Source organism: Pectinophora gossypiella, chromosome 25 (assembly GCF_024362695.1).
Source record: "Pectinophora gossypiella chromosome 25, ilPecGoss1.1, whole genome shotgun sequence".
Classification (NCBI taxonomy): domain Eukaryota; kingdom Metazoa; phylum Arthropoda; class Insecta; order Lepidoptera; family Gelechiidae; genus Pectinophora; species Pectinophora gossypiella.
The window spans coordinates 8,147,286-8,167,834 of record NC_065428.1 but is presented as its reverse complement, the minus strand read 5'-3'; the positions used below and the strand labels follow the sequence as shown (position 1 = coordinate 8,167,834).

At 40.5% G+C, this 20,549-nt stretch overlaps 1 protein-coding gene across 2 annotated transcripts; it reads right to left on the bottom strand.

Annotated features, from left to right (window-relative positions):
• Positions 1-230: 230 nt before the first annotated feature.
• LOC126378041 (CCAAT/enhancer-binding protein zeta) lies at positions 231-20,399 on the bottom strand. 2 transcript variants are annotated; one of them, XM_050026128.1, is made up of 20 exons: positions 20,147-20,399; positions 19,209-19,320; positions 18,059-18,159; positions 17,372-17,459; positions 16,023-16,196; positions 14,862-14,971; positions 14,234-14,379; positions 13,122-13,257; positions 12,317-12,522; positions 11,444-11,714; positions 9,098-9,269; positions 7,841-8,028; positions 6,661-6,796; positions 5,686-5,862; positions 4,055-4,139; positions 3,486-3,604; positions 2,563-2,706; positions 1,634-1,702; positions 1,174-1,266; positions 231-629 (listed from the first exon to the last, which is right to left on the bottom strand). In XM_050026128.1, exons 1-20 carry the CDS (start codon positions 20,303-20,305, stop codon positions 292-294), a joined length of 3,024 nt encoding a protein of 1,007 aa, XP_049882085.1. In that variant the 5' UTR covers positions 20,306-20,399; the 3' UTR covers positions 231-291. The 2 variants fall into 2 exon arrangements, with proteins under 2 accessions (XP_049882085.1, XP_049882086.1); XM_050026129.1 differs by having other exon boundaries at positions 1,634-1,699.
• Between the last annotated feature and the right edge of the window lie 150 nt (positions 20,400-20,549).

The window sequence follows — 20,549 nt, the reverse complement described above, 5'->3', positions numbered from 1 at the left end:
ACGCTCGGGTTTTCAAGGTCGATTCGATATTGCTAGCCGGCTGGCAGACCTTGAAACAAACAAAATCTATTCTATCCATGACCTTCCCTACCTCAGTCCCCTACAATGTCGGCCCAAACTTCTTAGTGTCCACACTGTCCGCTGATGAATAGGGATAAAATTGCGACTTTTGTTAGTTGTTGTTCTATGCAAGAACTAAATATAGAGTAAATTAAATAAATAAAAATATGTCTGTAAATACGATCAACTTTATTATTTTCGGGTAAAATACTTACATTCTAACAACAAAATCTATTTAACTTTCTTTTTCTTCCCACCAGGGCCACCCGCGTTTGTACTTTTTCGTTTCCCGCCTTTTTTCTTGTCGGCCATTTTGTTGAAGCTTGTGTTGCCAGGTTTGGAAAACTTTTTATTTTTTCCTTTTTTATTACTTTTGTTGCCGAGTATTTTCTTGTTGAAGCCTTTTATCCATCGGTCTCGGTTTTCTTCCCACGCTAGTTGTTTCGTGCTGGCTTTGTCTGTGTTGGCTACTGCTTGACTGGAGCCTTGTTTCTTGTTTGTCGCAGTTTCTTCTAGAAGAGTAGAGAATTCTTCTGCTGATGCGAAGAGAGAGCCTAGATCGTCGGTTCCTGTAGAAAGAAATGATTATTGAAAGGTTTTGTTATTATTTTAGTCCATATCCAAGTATAATGGTTTTGCCTATATGATATTGTCATACAGATATTACAAAGTTTTTATGTAGGGCAATAGCTGTATAACGGTCAAAACAAAAACTATTATACTGCTGTTGTGTATTGGCTATCTATCACGGGAGTTACTGGCATATTATTTAGCATTTACTGTTCGGGTGAATTTATGCAACCGAAATTACTTTAAGTACGTATTTTGGGACAAAAAAATGGGCCACCAAAATTACATGTTTTACGGGAATTATATTTATATACTCCGGTACCGGACTTGCACCAACGAGTTAGTAATTTATTTTAAGTCCAATTTCCACTAACACAGTTGGTTCGACCATTACAGACGGCGAAACGGCTCACCACCTATCACGTTGTTCTAGCAGAAAACTCGGTGAGGTGTGGGTACTTAGTTCATCTTGCGATGGATGTGTCTCTGACTGCCTCAACATAACAACATAAGTTCACGCCTTTATAATTCTAAATACAGTACCTTTCAATTTAAGTTTCATCTTTCCTTTAGCATTTTTCTTTCCTGGGATATCAATTTGATCTTCCTCGTCGTCACTATCTTCTAGCAGAAGTTCTGTAAAAGAAATAATGTTTAGAATACAATATTTATTGTTTTTTGGCTAAAGGAAACCATTGGAATGAGTTCAAATGTTAGGAAAGGGGATAGATCGTCGAACATCGGGGGTCAATATCATTACCATCATCTCCCTAGCTTTATCCCGTTTTTCACACAGGTCCGGTTTTTATAGAAGCGACTGCCCGTCTGACCTTCTAACCCGCGAAAGGAAAACCAGCCCAATAAAGGTTAGGTCACGTACTTCCGAAAACGCATTTCACGGGAACGTGGGTAATCATTTAAGATCCAAATATAAAGTCGAAAACAAATTCGAATATCATTGTTCCGATTCGATTGTGATTAAGTTTTTTTTTTAGAGTCTTACCATCTTCATCCCCAGAGAGTTGAGGTTCGTCTTCATCACCAGATATGTTCAGCTCGCCATCACTGCCTGCTGACAAAAAACAAAATATAACTTCCCAATAATATAGCTCGCCACTACAGTCCTCAAAAACAAAATGGCGCTGTTAATATTTTCCTTCGTGTAACCTTCTAATTTCATGGATAACAGACATATGCATCTTTTATCTTTGTTTTTGGGTTTAAAATAGACCCTTTTTATTACACCCAGGCACAATTACATCTTCCACCCATTATTATTCTGATCAAAATAAAGAGAAGCAATGTAGGTAGCAACATCATTCTATACATCATCATCACCAGCCCATTAACGTCCCCATTGCTGGGGCACGGGCCTTCCCTATGGATGGATAGGGAGATCGGGCCTTAAACCATCACGCGGGCCCAGTGCGGATTGATGGTTATTAACGACTGCTAATGCAGCCGGGACCAACGGCTTAACGTGCCTTCCGAAGCACGGAGGAGCTCGAGATGAAAACATTTTTTATTTGTGGTCACCCATCCTATGACCGGCCTTTGCGAAAGTTGCTTTAGTTCAACAATCGCAGACCGAGCGCGTTAACCGCTGCGCCACCGAGCTCCTCAATCTATACATAATGTGATCCAAATATCAGGCAACAATTGAAATTATAGTAATCACTCAATTCCAATTTGCCTTTATGTTTACTGTCTATCTATAGATAGATAGATAAAATACTTTATTGAGCACAATGGACACAAAATACGAGGATGTTTCCCAATAAGATTGGCTATACAAGCCACATGCGAGCACATGAACGTCGGAGTTGAAGCAGTCGCCGTAGCCGACATCGGCTGGATCACATCACCATCATCATTGCACTTTATTTAACCAAACGTCTAACATATAACAATAAAAGTCATCAACAAACAAACCTCCGTCGGCATCTTCCTCGTCACTGAGGTCGGCGGCGTCATCATCGTCATTTTCATCATCTTCATCATCAGCGGTCTTCTTTGGTCGCTTCTGCTTGGTAGCCTCCATTTCTGCCAGGTAGTCTAACTCTTCATCTGACTCCGCTGTGGAAATAGTTCTTATTTTAATGTGGTAACATAAACAATTACCATTACGATGCGATTACTAAAATCAGGACAAAAACTGTCTATTTCTCCCATCAGGTGTCGCTACTGTTGAGTGATCTTAAATTTTGACAGTTCCCTATCTTCTTCTAATCGTGTGGGTTGTGAGGTGGAATACCAGCGTCATCAACCCTGGTGTCAGGGTTATTATTGTAACGACTACATCAGTAAGTAGTAATCGGGGCCAACGGCTGAACTTGCCTTCTGAAGCACGGATCATGTTACTTTCGGACAATCAGGTGACCAGGTGTCATCAGGTGTCCTAACCAAACTAGGACCCAGTCCAGTGGTTGAGCGTTGAGCTCACGATACGAAGGCCCCGGGTTCGAATCCCGGTGGGGACATATTACAGTTCCCTATACTATTTGTATAAATAAAAAAAACTGATTTGGTTATATTTTTACACTATAACCCTTTGCGCAGCGTTTAACTGAAAATCATCTTCCCGAGGTCTTCACCCGTATCCCTGGGCAAGGGTTCTACGTTATACCCCGTAGATCTGGGTCTCTATCCGAACTTAGCCGCCATCTCACTCCGGGCTACTAAAGTAAGAGATTTTGATGATATATCTAGAGGTATATATTTGAAAGAAAGACCAATATTGCAATTTGACATTTGCGCATATAAAAATAAGTGCGCAATGCAAACAAATGTCAAATAGCAATATTGCTTTCTTAGATGAATTGCTTCGATGTGGCCATTTAAACCCCTCAGGTCACCTGCTTCTCTGGAGCCTGTGACGCTGTCCAGGTACTTCTCAAAGTCCTCGCTGGTCACCGAGTCGTTGTCACTGTCGTCATCATCCGAGCCGTTCACCTCGCGACGTTTTTGAAGGAAACTGCAAGACGAAATATACAGGGTGTTAGTGACATCGTAACGAAAGCTTTGAGGGATGATTCAGACCGTGATTCTAAGTTGATATCAAGTGGAATTTTCCATCGCTAAGTATAGAACGGCAAATAATTAAAAAAAAACCCCAAAAATTTTCATTTTCCGACATTAAAATCTACTTGATACCAACTCAGAATCATGAGCTGAATCATTCCCCTCAGTATTTGTTACGATGTCACTAATACCCTGTATAGCAATGTATGAAAATAAGGCTACAACTAGTTAGTTGTTAGTTGGTGGTTAGTTAGTTTCCTAGGTCAAAGATAAATTATAAAATTCTGATTAGTAAATAAAGACAGATCTAACGGTGGCTATACACGTTTTCCTTTTTCTATTGAACCCTAAAAACAATAATATAAAATGTCTTTATTCAGAAAGTATTTATTATTAAACTTACTCATAAAGGAATTTCTCATCGACTGGTATTTTCTGAGCGTCTTCGTTGAGGTACGACGCTGAGTTTACTGGCAGACTTTTTAGACCTGAAATGGACAGATGGCTGGGTCAAAGATAAATGACAAAATAAAAATAACAAGAAAAAAAAATGTAATCGTTAATTTAAAAATAAGTAAGTAGTAACCGGGACCAACGGCTTAACGTGCCTTTCAAAGCACGGATCATCTTACTTTCGGACAATCAGGTGATCAGCCTGTAATGTCCTAACCAAACTGGGGATCACAAAGTGATTTTCGTGGTATGTCCCCACAGGGATTTGAACCCGGGAACACCGGATCGTGAGCCGAACGCTCAAACCACTGGACCACGGAGGCCGTTACAGTGTCGAAATGTCGGCAGTCTCATATCCCTGATAATAACGTGGTGTTTTAATTAGAAGACCAGAACAAATTACGGTAAAATTATGTTCATATATTATTAGCTCGGTGGCGCGGCGGTAATCGCGCTCGGTCTGCGATTGTTGAAGTTAAGCAACTTTCGCAAAGGCCGGTCATAGGATGGGTGACCACAAAAAAAAAGTTTTTCATCTCGAGCTCCTCCGTGTGTCGGAAGGCACGTTAAGCCGTTGGTCCCGGCTGCATTAGCAATCGTTAATAACCACCAATCCGCACTGGGCCCGCGTGATGGTTTAAGGCCCGATCTCCCTATCCATCCATATGGGAAGGCCCGTGCCCCAGCAGTGGGGACGTTAATGGGTTGATGATGATGATGATTATTATGATGGAGCTAAACTGTACAATAATTTACCCTCACTTATAAAAAATAGTAATTCAACATATTGAAACACAGACTGGCTCAGCATATTTCACAAAATAAGTGAATGTCTATGTGGTTTTTGTGATGTTTTTGGCGCGGTGGTTTTTGATCTAAGTAGTTATATTGAGCGATACCTATTAAGTATGACGGTGCATACGACACTGAATAAGTTAATTATTACGTTAAATTATAAGTTCTCTTCTCATGTGCGTTTCCATTGACGCGGAGATGTGCAGGAATCGACCAATCACCGTGAGGGAGAGAGTGACAGAGCGTCTTTGTTTTTCGCTCTCTCGAACGCTGTGATTGGTCAAATCCGCACATCTCCGCTCTTCTCAGCCCATCTCCGCGTCAGTGGAAACCAGGGCTTTTTTTGCCAAGTCAGAATTTTGGAACTTTTTAAGTGAAAAAAGCGGGATTCTTTCGTCGAAAGCGGGACATAGTAAAAAAAAAAGTATATAATAAAAAGATTTTGAATATTTATTTTTTAATTTGAGTTCAAATTACGTTTACGTGATAATAGATAGCAAAAATATCCGTAAAAAATGTATTTTAATTGTAATTACGCACGTAACGCAACTCACTACCTGCTGCAGTCCACGCTTGTCTGTGCCATCCGCCTGCGCTTTCTCAGTACGTTGCACGCATGGTCGAGTTATTCCCGAAAAGCGGGACTGAGCCTGTCCCGCGCGGGACATTAAATTTTGATTTAAAAATCGGGACGTCTGGCAACCATGGTGGAAACCCGGCCTAAAGTATCTATTAACAAATTCGAATATCATTGGTCCGAATCGATACATAAAATGAAATGCTCACCTTTAGCCATATAGTTCTTCCGGACGGCAAACTTGGGGTGCGACCCCTTAACCCTCTTGACCTCCCCGTCCTCCTCTCTCTCCGTACGCTTCTTAGGGTTCTTGAACACGAAGCGGTCCAGGAATCGGATCCCGGAGAAATCCTTCAGCGGGTCCCCGGAATATTGTATCAACTGGTCTGTAACGCAACATAACATCAGCAGGTCTAACACGCGCAACGTGACAAAATTATCGATCGATTCAATAAATTTTGTCGAAATCGATTATTTTGTTTTTCCCTAACATGCGTGCCACGTGATTTTGTTCGTATTTTGACAGAACGACATGACTTATTTGGGTTCACATATTAGCACCAATCGACAAAACGACATAATTATATCTTCAGAATCGATAAAATAGCCCTACAGCTCACAACTATATCTACATTTCATTTTTCTTTTAAGCTTTTACTGTTGTATGTATTCTTCACCCGTTGGTCCCGGGCTACCAGCTCAAAAACCAAATTACAAATTCATATGTTTCCATGCTTCGGAGGTTAAACTGTTGTCTCCGGGCTACCAGTCTAAACACCTCCACCAAAACGCAGTGGAGGTGCGTGGTGGACTATGTTTTTATTTATTAAAAATAAGTACAGTACTTAATACATTTTTTTACAATTGACGGTGCAACAAAAACCAACTTTGGTTTTTCCGTACACCGAAAATGTCATTTTCATATCCGCCGAAAAGGGACGGGTAATCGACAGGCAGAAAATTTATGGAACAAGATGGATGGAGAGGAAGTAAGACAAGTGTGTCTATAGTCTCTGCTTACCCCGGTGGGAAATAGGCGTGAGTTTATGTATGTATGTTTTACAATAGCCTCAATGCGCGGTAAGAATTAGATCTGTCAAAGTACGTAAGATAGTGCTGTGGCGTTCATTAATATAGTGATGTATCAGTCGAGATGAGGCCGATCGATTCTTTATGTGTCTTACCACTGAGCAGCCTCTCGGCGAATAGTTTGACAGTGGGGTGGAAGTGCTGTGATAGCGGCAGCAGCTCCAAGTAGGCTGAGCAGTGCGCGCCAGCGAAAGACGGGTTGCGGGCTAGCGGGTTGTACTGGGTGATCTCCTGTTAAATCATTATAAATTAATTAAATATGTACTTGTGGAAGAAGGTTGGTAACATTGGATTAGACTGTAATGTTGTATGTACCTTTTATAAATAAATAAAATAAAAAAATAAAATAAAAAAAACATCAGGTGAGTAACACATATGGACCCGGATTGGGGACAGCAATTAAAAGAGTTACAGTTTCATATTTTTTAGGTTTAAACATAATAAGCAGCATAGTGGAGCAGCGTGGTGGAGTATGCTCCATACCCCCTCCGGTTGATCGAGGGGAGGCCTGTGCCCCGCAGTGGGATGTATATAAGCTGTTTATTTATTTTTCTAATACTTAATAGACTAAAATAAAAAAATAAAGAGGCATAACAAAATACTTCATTGCACACATAGGAAATACAAAACAATAGGCGGCCTTATTGCCGAGTAGCGATCTCTCTAGGCAACCTTAGACTTATTCTTTTTTATTTTAAGTGCAATTTTCTATGGGTATTTAGTGTAATTATACACCCCTCGTCAATTATGTTTAAGTGCCAACCATGTAATAGGTGTAACTATATACCCAGTTTGCTGTCATCAAAGACTATTGCCCATTTCTCTAATGTGTTCTATGTTTTTTTATCTATTATTATATTTGTGAGCCGTGTAGCCCAGTTGGTAGAACGCTTGCCTCTCACTTTGAGGTCGCAGGTTCCAATCCAGCACAGGCCTAAACCAATGTTTGCCGAATTTGTTTTCGAATTCATGTTTGGATTATAAATGATTATCACTTGCTCAGCGGTGAAGGAAAACATCGTGAGGAAACCCACATTCCTGAGAAATGCATTTTTCGGAGGTATGTGACCTAACCTGTATTCGATTGGTTTTCCGTTCGCGGGTTGGAAGTTCAGACAGGCAGTCGCTTCTGTAAAAAATCGGTTCTGTCAAATCTTCAGGTTAGGTAAGCGGACCCTGTGAAAACGGGACAATGCTAGGGGGATGATGATGATGTTGCCTACCAGAACAGCCTAGAAGACATTTAAATAATCATTGATTTTCTAAAACACTGACCTTATCCATGTTGATAGTCTTCTTGAGCTGTATCTTAGTGTCCTGCTCTTTCTCCTCTGTCTTGTCCGCAGTGGTGACCCTGGCGTGATGCCAGCCCGGGACAGCGGCCGCGCCGCGGCGTTTCTTGGGCTTCACGTTACCCTCTTCGTCTATCTTCAAGTCCACGTACGCTTCTTCGTCATCGTCTTCTGCAAGCATTTATTATTTTTTTTCTTATAGAAAGAAAGAAACAAAGAAAGAAAATATTTATTTCCATATTGGACGCCATATTTACAAACTTAAATTACAGAAATTAACAAAAAAAAACAAAGACAAAAAGACAAATAATTACAGACATTAAATACACAATGGAGGCGCTCAAAATAAAAAAAGATCTCCCTCAGCCTCGTGGCATGTATCGTGTGGGTTGTGTGGTGGATTACCAACCCCATCAACCCTGGTGTCAGGGTTATTACTGAGCCGCCTAAGGCCCCTGATATGGCTCATGTAACGACTACATACTTACATCAGTAAGTAGTAACCGGGACCATCGGAGAGAGAGAGAGAGAGAGAATGTTTATTCAACAAAGTGTAACAGAGAGAAAAAAAACAAATATAAAACAATTTTTAAAACTACATAATGTGGCACAGCAGTGAATAGAACACGAACTCAGCATTGTGTCTATTTCTAGAGAAACAGACGCTGTTTACGGCTTAACGTGCCTTCCGAAGCACGGAACATCTTACTTTCGGACAATCAGGTGATCAGCCTGTAATGTCCTAACCAAACTAGGGATCACAAGTGATTTTTTCTTGAAATCATCACGGTCGCAGGGTCTGTTTTCTTAACCTGAAGATTTGACAGGTCCGGTTTTTACAGAAGCGACTGCCTGTCTGACCTTCGGTGGAAGGTAGCGGGTTGCCGCGAAGAGAAAACCAGCCAAATACAGGTTAGGCCACATACCTCCGAAAATGCATTTCTCGGGAATGTGGGTTTCCTTACCATGTTTTTGACCAAATTCAAATTCAAAAATATCTTTATTCAGTAGGTAACATAGTTACACTTTGAATCGTCAATTTTTACATAACGAACGTCTCATCCGCCTAAAACTACTGCAGCTTCTCACAACCTGTATAGCCGGGGAAAAGAAGCTGCAAGAAAAACCGGACCTTTTGTCATTCATTCATTTATTTATCTAGTACGGCTTTGAAATATATAACTTAAAATAAAATTAAGAGGTGTCGACAGGAATCGGGGCCACTGGCTTCAGAACTCACCCATGAGTAAGTCCTTCTTGTCTCCTCGCAGAAGATCAACCTTCTTCTGTTCTGTTTTGACTTCATCATCTGTCGACTTAGTTTCTGCTGTCGAGTCCAGTGAGCCGTTGACTTCAGTTGCCTGTGTTTCTTCATCATCCGTTTCTTCTACTTTCGGTTCTTCTTTCACTTCCTGGAATGTGGATTTGGGATGTTACATACATACATACATAAACTCACGCCCGTAATCCCAAATGGGGTGGGCAGAGCCACAAGTAATCAAAGACAACTTGCAGCCACTGTTGATACGAAGTCCTAAGATGGATATGATGAACCTTATGGTGATAAGGGATCAGCCTATCGCCCATAACATTAGTCCATCATGTTAGAGGACGCAATCCCTCTGTCGGTTTTTACGACATGCCCGGGAAGACAAGCAGCTGAACGTGTTCTATGTTTTTTTATTTGCTCCCAGAACAGCATAGAAGCAATGATGATTGGGATGTTACCTTGTGAAGTTATCTAAGTACTAGCTTCTACCCGCGGCTTCGCTCGCGTTAAACTCGGGGTAACACGGTTCCCCTTTCCTAATGTACAGTCATGAGCAATATAATGTTCCCCACTTTGGGACTCTGTCGCACTAACATATTTGACATTTAGTGAGACTTACAGTTCAATTTGTCAAAAAAGTTAATGTGACATGGTACCAAGTTTTAGCTTCCTACTTTGAAAACTGCGAAATGTCCCTTAAAAATATTTACCCCCCCATTTTAGATAAGTGGGGGGTTAGAAAGAGACAAAAAGTAGCTATGTCACGCTTCATCCCTTCAACTATTCCCACTAAAAAAATCACATCATTTCGTCGCTCCGTTTTACCGTGAAAGACGGACTAACAAATAGACAGACACACACACACACACATAATATTAGTATGGATGAGTGGAGTCCTTACTCCACTAATATCATTATAATTTTGGACATCATCATCAGCCGTACGACGCCCATTGCTGGGCATAGGCCTCCCCAAGGATCTCCACGACGATCGGTCCTGCGCTGCCCGCATCCAGCGGCTTCCCGCGACCTTCACCAGATCGTCGGTCCACCTTGTAGCGGGCCTACCCACTGAGCGTCGTCCGACGCGTGGTCGCCATTCCAGAACCTTTCCGCCCCATCGGCCATCGGTTCTCCTCGCCTCCAATAATAATCGCTTCATAATTTTGGACATAGTAATGGCATATTACAATACTTGCGGATCAGTCTGCAATGTCGTTACCACGAGAGGTCACAAAGTGATTTTGTGATTGTCCCCAACGGGATTTGAACCTGATACCTCCAGGTTATGAGCCCAAATGGCATATAGTCTCAGAACAGAAGGGGATATCTATGTTGGGGGGATGTTTATGTAAATATAACATAAGCTCACGGCTATATCGTTATCATATAATATAACACTTAAAGAATAAGAATAAAATAAATTTATTGCCAGTACCAATTTACATTTGCTATAAGTACTAGGTCATCATCATCATCATCAGCCCATTAACGTCCCCACTGCTGAGGCACGGGCTTTCCCTATGGATGGATAGGGAGATCGGGCCTTAAACCATCACGCGGGCCCAGTGCGGATTGATGGTTATTAACGACTGCTAATGCAGCCGGGACCAACGGCTTAACGTGCCTTCCGAGGCATGGAGGAGCTCGAGACGAAAACTTTTTTTTTGTGGTCACCCATCCTATGACCGGCCTTTGCGAAAGTTGCTTTACTTGAACAACCGCAGACCGAGCGCGTTAACCGCTGCGCCACCGAGCTCCTCAAGTACTAGGTAATTATGAATATTATGAATACGGGCAAAAGGAAATGGCTCAGCTTGTGCTGTGATGGAGCCATGCTATGGCGCCATCCAGCGCTGGGTTTCAGTCATTTCCTCTTCCTGCGATATTGTGCGGAAGTAATTGTCAACGAGGGCTACAGGACATTTAAATAGAAATATGCAGCAGCTTCAGGTAGAAAAAACAATAACATCAAAAGACATACATACATACACATACATAAACTCACGCCCGTAATCCCTAATGGGGTGGGCAGAGCCACAAGTAATCAAAGACAACTTGCAGCCACTGTTGATACGAAGTCCAAAGATGGATATGATGAACCTTATTGTGATAAGGGATCAGCCTATCGCCCATAACATTAGTCCATTATGTTAGAGGACACAATCCCTCTGTCGGTTTTTACGACATGCCCGGGAAGAGAAGCAGCTGAACGTGTTCTATGTTTTTTATATGCTCCCAGAACAGCATAGAAGCAAGAAGCAAAAGACAATCAAATGAAATTATAAGCCACAAATTAAATTATAAGGCACTTACCTCCTTAACGTCCATCTTAGTCCACACCAGCCTGACAGCGTCTTTCTTCCCCCCCTCCCGCAACACGTGGGACACCAATAACAACACGCCGCACGCCTGCGCAGGGCTCATGTAGCAACACAACTGCAGCAACCTCTTCACGAATGACGTCACACGTCTGCTGTCCTTGTCTTGCTTCAAAGACTTGTATATGAGCGAGAAGAGGAGAGCGCTATGTGTCGTGTTGAATATGTCCGCGCTTGTCAGTTTCCGGTAGAGGGCTGTGTAGTATCTGGGGAAATATAATGTATATATATGTAATCCGTGTCTGTGGTGTCCTAAATAATAAATGTTTCTTTCTTTCTTTAAATAAAACAAATATTATTAATTACTTTGTATCAACAGTGGCTGCAAGTTGTCTTTGATTACTTGTGGCTCTGCCCACCCCATTTGGGATTACGGGCGTGAGATTATGTATGTATGTATGTATTATTAATTACATACATACATACTTCCTGTCTCTGGTCGCCTGGAAGAAATTGCTGGAGAGCAATAAGATCGCCAAATGTGCCGTTATCTTACTTGGTATGATTTTTTATAATGTTTCATGTATATGTGGGTGGTGATTAGAGTGAAGGAAGCGAGTATGGTGCGTCAGGATCGTAAGAAGTGGAATTCCGTGGTTTCTGCCTACCCCAAAGGGAAATAAGCGTGATCTTATATATGTGTTGTGATGCATATCGACGATCCAACGTTGTCGGTTGGAAGTTGTATATATATACGTCGCGCTGTGAAAACTTCGTTAGCGCGTTGTAGGACTGCATTGAATGATGTGCGCGCCATCTGTTGGTAATGGGCGGAACTTGCTGGTCAACTAGTTGGTTTATAGCTCACCGATCCGACGTAGTTTTAGAGGCAGCACTGATCTGGAAGAGCAGCGCAAGCGCGTGTATGGCGGTGTTCATAGGCGCCAGGTGCACCAGCTTGTGTATGGCGTCCACGTGCGCCGGCGTGTCCGCCAGCCGCGCCGCGTCCGCGAACGGGTACGCGCGCTTCACGCCCGTCAAGATGGCCGCCATTAGACGCGTGTCTATGTCGCCCTGGTGGGGTAAAAACAATTGTGGTTAAACAAATTTAAATTTTATGTACTTACCTACCTATTTCTAAGTTTTATTTTGCAATAGTTATAGTTTTCTTATTTACATACCATTTAAATATTATTTAAAGAAAGTTAACAGTTAGTTAAGTTAGTCTTTGTTTTGAACATAGCCTTTCAAGACATACATACATAAACAGCCTATATACGTCCCAATGCTGGGCACAGGCCTCCCCTCAATCAACCAGAGAGGGTATGGCTTTTAAGACCCCAAACTATTAATTATTTTTTTTCTACTTATTTATGAATTTTAATCAAAAAAAAACCTAATAATAAGTTCGATGTAATATCAGGTTTTTCTATGACGTCACAGTGTTTCTTTTCACATACATAAACTGCCTATATACGTCCCACAGTAGGGCACAGGCCTCCCCTCAATCAACCGGAGGGGGTATGGAGCATACACCACCATGCTGCTACACTGTGGGTTCTCCAAGACCTCCAGATCGTGAGCCCAACGCTCTAACCACTAGACCACGGAGGCTGTTCCTTTTAATTTTTTTTTGTGTCAGTGCCGTACCGAATACTCATCAGTATACTAACCTTTTTAATAGAAGCTTTGAAGAAGGAGAAGTATATCCTGATAAGGTTTTCAGCAATCCTGGAGTCATCTTTGCCGAGGAAGAACTGATTGAGGAAGCATATGCCATAGTATTGTGCCCGGGATGATATGTTGCTCCTAAAATGACATGAATTATATAAATTAATCCATCATCATCATCATCTCCTTAGCGTTATCCCGTTTTTCTCAGGGTCCGCTTATGGTCCGCATATAAATAAATAAAATATAAAATATAGACAATATAAATATACCTAGTTATGAAATAATTATAAAATCCTGTCGCACTATTATATTTGATATTTATTTTATTTTATTTTGGACAACAGACAGTCATAATACAGCATTTGTATCCTAAAAAAAGTAATAAGTGTAGACAATGGCCCCGATTCCTGCAGACACCGCCTAATTTTATTTTAAGTTATATCCGTCATTTTCATATCCGTCGAAAAGGAAAGGAACGGATGATTCACAGCTCTTAATTTTAGGAAGAATGAGTAAATGAATGAATAACCCGGGCGAATCAAAAGGTACGTCGCTGGTATGCAATCCGTTTGACGTGCTGTTTACTTAACTGTGTCGGGTTATTGATGGATGTAAAATTTTTAGACGGTTGGTTTAGATTTGTGCTTAAAATTGACGTGTGTTCCATAAATTTTATGCTTGTCGATTACCCGTCCCTTTCCTTTTCGGCGGATAAGAAAATGACAGATATAACTTTAAATAAAATTAGATGGCATTTACAGGAATTAGCACCATTGAGTGCCCACAATTTCTTAAATAACAGAGTTATGTATGATAAGATCAGATTAAGACGTCTAAGAACAATAAAGACATTGATTTGTTCGACAAAAATACTATTCGCCTCAGCCTACCCGCTAGGGGAGACAGGCACTATACTATGCTGCGATCCGAGTACAGCAACGAACGAATCCATTAATTTAATGAGACTTATGGTTTAATTTGTCAAAAATGTTAATGTGACACGGTATCAAAGTGTATACATATTAGTACTCGTGACCATACAGAATAGGATAAGTTAAGAAATGTTTATGTTTTATTATGATCCATATCAATTGATCATGACTGTACATACCGGAACAACATCTTTTCGATCTCGGAGAGCACGACGGCCTTCATGTTGGGGTGGTTGTAGAGCAGCTGGCAGAGATGGTAGATGACCTTCGAGCCCACCGCCTGTGTGGGGTCGCCCAGCTTGTTGATTATGTTCGTAAGCAGCATCTGGAGGTACAAATTAATAGTAATATGTAGCTATTCGATCGTTCATGGTTATGGCATCGGTACTGAAAAGTATCGGCGTCCGAAGGACGTTATATACGATCCCGACGACCCGATTACTCTAGCCATAGAGGCAGCCAATCAGCTCGCGACACCAAACACTTCAGTACCCCGATACCAACCGCGCCGGCGTGGTCGACGACTTCCCTCACCCACTAGGGTCAATTAATTCTTTCAAATAATTTTCCTCTAAGACGACGCCCTGAGCCGAGGTTCGCCCGGTCACTATTTACTAATGTAAGTACGTAGCCATTACATGAGCCATGTCAGGGGCCTTTGGCGGCTCGATAATAACCCTGACACCAGGGTTGATGGGGTTGGTATTCCACCTCACAACCCACACGATAAGAAGAAGAAGAATAAAAATCTATACTGTTCACTTCTGTCTAACCCTTCGGGGATATAGGTGTGAAAGTGATCCTCACCTTCTCGCGCTCGGGGTGGTGCATCAGCAGGTATGACATGGCGCTGACCGCCTTCTCCTTGTTGGCATCCACCGAGTCGTGGGCGAACTTGTTCAGCGCCTCCACGTACGCTGTCAACCAAACACATAGGGGCCGTCCATTAATCATGCGAGGCTCGAGAGGGGTCGAGGGGTCCATGAAAAAATCACGAAATATCATAAGAGGGGAGCCTCCGCCCCAGGTGTAGTAATGTAGCGGACCCAACTAGTTGGCCACCTAGTTCCGCTCACATGCAACAGATGGCGCCACATTCAATAATGCAGTCTTCAAGCAGTCGTGAAACGCGATATCGAAGTTTACACACAAGACGCATATATACAACCACCAACACAACACTGTTGGATCGTCGATCCCCAGTCACACTACCGACTTGTGGCTAGCGGGGTACTATGCTCAGTTCGGTAGCACACCCTTGCCGCCAAAGTAATATATCACGAGTATTTATTTTTTCGGCAAACGCGCGAGACTGAACCGAAAAGCGGCGTTTCATGCTATTATTTTGGTAGGTACTAAAAAATACACGTGATATAGGATAAGGGGTGGGGGGGGGGGGGGGTAGTCTTGAACCTCACCATGTATCACCAAGGGGGAGGAGGGGGTTAAAATGCAAAAAAAAAAACATCACATGATTAATGGACGGCCCCATAGGAAATCAAGCAGTGAAAGTATTTGACAGCCAACCAGATTTGGATCGTGTACTAGGATCAAGATAAATTATGAAATTGTGATTACTAAATAAAGACAGGTCTAAACATAAACAGAAATAGCCTATATATACGTCCCATTTCTGGGCACAGGCCTTCCCTCAATCAACCGGAGCGGGTATGGAGCATACTCCACCACAGATCTAAAACTACGAAAAACATTTTCCTTTTTCTATTCAACTTATTTATGAATTGTAATCAAGAAAAACGTAATAAGTCCGACATTTCATCACGTTTTCTACGACGTCACAGTGTGCTTTTTCATACAAATTCCATAGTAATTTCGTGTTTTGACATTTAGTAAAAAGTAACTGATTTGACTAATTGCAAACTAGCCTATTCGTCACAGATAACATATAGGATAGGTACAAATGGATAAAATAGGCACAATTGGCAAAAAAAAGAAGTAAAAACTCACATCCGTAGAGCTCTTTCAACTGGTCTTCGAAGTGCCACAGCTTGAGTATGTTCCTGCGTGCCTGTTTGTTGCCTGACGTCATCTCGTCCACGTGGCCGACCGCATGCTGTTCAAATGTACGCAGCTTCGTGTCCGGTATCAGTAAGTCGGATATCAACAGCTCTGACAGCGCGTCTGTAATGGAGAACGGGGTATTTAACGGAGTAAGATGATCCGTGCTTCGGAAGGCACGTTAAGCCGTTGGATGTTTTACAGAGATCTTAAAAGAAGAGGAAAGTACAAACAGAAACCCTTAAGGGCACAACAACAACTTAAAATTGTACACAATGAAAATAGAAAACCAAGAATAAATATAATAAAGATAATGGCCCCGATTCCTGCAGACACCGCCTAATTTTATTTTAAGTTATATCCGTCATTTTCATATCCGTCGAAAAGGAAAGGGACGGATGATTCACAGCTCTTAATTTTAGGAAGAATGAGTAAATGAATGAATAACCCGCGCGAATCCAAAGGTACGTCGCTGGTATGGAATCCGTTTGACGTGCTGTCTACTTAACTGTGTCGGGTTATTGATGGATGTAAAATTTTTAGACGGTTAGTTTAGATTTGTGCTTAAAATTGACGTGTGTTCCATAAATTTTATGCTTGTCGATTACCCGTCCCTTTCCTTTTCGGTGGATAAGAAAATGACAGATATAACTTAAAATTAGATGGTATTTACAGGAATTAGCACCAATGTTAAAAAAAAAACCTAACTTACTGATGTAAGTACGCAGTTGTTACACGAGTCATGTCAGGGGTCTATGGCGGCTCAATAATAACCCCGACACCAGGATTGATGGGGTTGGCAATCCACCTCACAACCCACAAGATAGAAAAAGAGCGGTGTACTTGACTGATATGGAGGATATCGAAAAGAGAAGCATTATCATAGAATAAGGAATAATACTACGTATAGAACGGCAACTCTCCGCTCCCCTCGGTCTTACTTTAGTCTTCAATCGTAAGGGCATCAGACGTCACACACACACAGATGCGCGTGTACGATAACGTCAATGTGTAGTGTCTGTGTAAAACGAGGTTTTCGTATGAAGTGTCCGGGTGTGGCGTTAACTTTACATTTTTGAACTCTGTGATTTTTTTTTAAAAAGAACGTCTAGGGCCCTGTGCCGAGGTTTTTCTTGCAGCTTATTTCCCCCGGCTATACAGGTTGTGAGAAGCTGCAGTAGTTTTACGCGGATGAGCCGTTCGTTATGTAAAAATTGACGATTCAAAGTGTAACTATGTTACCTACTGAATAAAGATATTTTTGATTTTGAATACATATTTATTAAACTTGTACTTGCCTATGATAACAATGCCATCTTTCTTTTTAGCCGGTTTAACACTGTTGATTAGATTTCTGAGCGCTGTAAGATTGTACAGCGGATTATCCTGGAAACAAACATGATAAAAATTAACATAACATTAAAATTGTATTGTTCTTTCTAATAATATTGCAAGGCGAGAGGGAAACCACTGCCCTATTTTTCCCTAAAAAAGTAGCATGGAAAATGCTGCACCGACAAGAGCGTGGCTCTTAAATTGATGATGATAAATAATACTGAAAGACAGATAGGAAATAGTTTATTTTAGATTCAAATAAGTAGGTAAAGAGTACTGAGAAGTGAATTAATTTAATCCTTATTAAGGGTGGCGCAAAGGAGGCCTGTTATCGGACACCCTAACTAATATTAATATTAATATAAATCAAAAAAAGTAGACTATCTAAAATATCGAAGAATAAAGGCAACTTTTATTTATTTTATTATAAAAAAAGGAAATCAGCACAGCGAAATTGTTATGATTATGACATTCTCACAATGAGAAAATGCCACAAAACATATGAGCTGTGTCCAAAAAACTAAAAAAGAAAATAAATCTAAATAGTGTTAAATAAATTGTGTGCATGTTCCTTTGAACACTATACTCCTTTGAGTATTGGCATGTATTTACAGTAATGTATAGGAAATTAATAGTTATTCATAAAATACCTGTATTAAAATTGTTGCTGCAGCCACTCTGTCCCCTATAGCACCCTTGTTCAACAGAGTTTTAGCCCACTGGTGGTCTGATGATCCACTGCGGTTTTGTTCTAGTAAAAAAAAAAGTTGAAGATGTGAAAAAACTATAAAAAGATAGGTATTGTATTTAAAAACATGCAGTATTGCATGACCACATTGCAAGCAAATTAACGCATTTGTATTTGCTAAAAAAGCACTGAAAGTAATTATGTTTCATTTAAGATTTATACATACATAAACTCACGCCGGTAATCCTTAATGGGGTGGGCAGAACCAAAAGTAATTTAAGACAGTTTCCAGCCACAGTTGATACATCATATGATGGATATGACGATAATGGATTTTTATATAAGCTTTATTTTATTATCTTTTTTTACTATAGTATTGAGACATTATTTAAAGGTGATTTTTCTTAACTCATCTTGTAATGGCCTATACCTCTGCCTAATTGAGAATATAGTAATCATAATCTTAACATTTCTTGAGTTCCACATGGTAGAAGGTTGGTAACAAGGTGAATAACACATATAGACCCGGGTTGGGCACAGCAATTTAAAACAGAGTTACAATTTCATATTTTTCAGGTTTAAACATAATAAGCAGCATAGTGGAGCAACGTGTATAATAGTGTGCTCCATACCCTCTCCGGTTAATTGAGGGGAGGCGTGTGCCCTGCAGTGGGACGTATAAATATATAGGTTGATTATGTATGTTGTATGTTAAACATAATAAATAAGAATAAGTATATAATTTAGACATAAAAGTAACTTCAAAGAAACAACTTATCATTAAATTCCTGCAGAGTATAGAAGCTTTGGTCAATTAGGTACTGTTTCAAGCTTCTTTTGAAATTAGTTGTGAGCTTATAAACAGAATCAGACTATATCTCATACAGCTGGACGCAGGCTTCCCCTCAAACAACCTGAGGAGGCGTGGAGCATAGTCCAACTGCTGGTTGGGGTTAGTAGAGGTATTTTATGGCTAGTAGCCGGGACTAACAGCGTAATGGACTTAACATGAGCTAAAGTTAATCTTATTTATTTTCTTCGTCAGCTAAGGATTGTAACCACAAATTATTACATTTCAAGATTCCTCCAAATGTCTTTCTCAGTCAACTTACTTGTCTCATAAGCTAATGTGTCACCATGCAGAGCACTGTTAGCTTCTTTCTTTAATTCTTCAATCTGTTCTTGTGTTAATGTCTTAGTAATACTGGAGGGCTCTTCAGGCATCTGTAAATAATTATTATATGAATAAATATGTAGTCAATAAGTGTGTAAGTATGTAATCGTTACACAAGTCATGTGAGGGGCCTTTGGTGGCTCAATAATAACCCTGACACCACCGTGTGGGTTGTGAGGGTATTCCATCTCACAACCCACACAATAAGAAGATTATTTAAATATAATGTATAAACAAGTAGACAGTTGCTTCAACCAGGGCCAGGGCCGTAAAAAAGGCGGGAAAACATTCTCGTTCCAAGAAATCAAAATAAATACAAATGAAATAATATGCCAGTTCCAAATTAAAAATAATAAAATTGTGACAGAGATTCACGACTTTATTCTGTCTGTTACATTAAGTTATATAATCTAATAATAATTAAATAATAAAATAAACATTATGTTCCGTCTTAAACTGTGCTGGGGCCTATGGGCACACAAGAATTTAAATTTTAAGTCTTAATTAATATGAGGTTCTTTGTTTCAGAATTGGGTCTGAGGCTCAGGGAGAAAACAGGTGACTCCCGCTCCGGCTCGTTCCTGGTCCAAAGGCTGGCCATTGCCTTTCAGCGCGGTAATGCGGCTAGTGTTGTGGGCACCTTTGCTCCGGGAACAGTGAGGGGCGGGTTATTAAATGACTAGTTTTTAAGTTTGTATTTGTAACGTATTGTTATTTCTCATATAAAAGTATTTATTATTAAAAATTGTTGGGATTTTGTGGTTATAACATTAAGGTACCTGGGTTGTATCGACTTGCTAGTTTCACTTACAAATCGAAGAAAACTATAGATTGTATGCAGCAGCTGTGATAACAAACAATAAAGAGACGTTTTACCTGATGATACCACTTCTTTCTCTCTTCAAACTCCAATGTTTCGGCAAAATGCTTCGCAATACCTTGGCCCTTTTTCTCATCGGCATTTTTGTCAACTTTCCCATAGTTTGTGTATGCTTCGTCAACTAATATATTTTCTTCAAACCTTTTGTGCTTCATTTTAATATATTTTTTACTGAATTTCAACACATTAATGTACTTAAAATATAATAAAAACAAGAACACGTGAAAACCTTGCGGATTGATTTGACAAATGGAAATGAATGACAGCTGACAGTAGCAGTGTTTTTTATAAAGTTAAGCTTGTCACACACTAGTATTTCATTAAATACCGGTTTTGTCAAATCGATTGACTATAAAGAAGAGTAATATGATAGACCCATTTCAGAACGTCATGTTACGT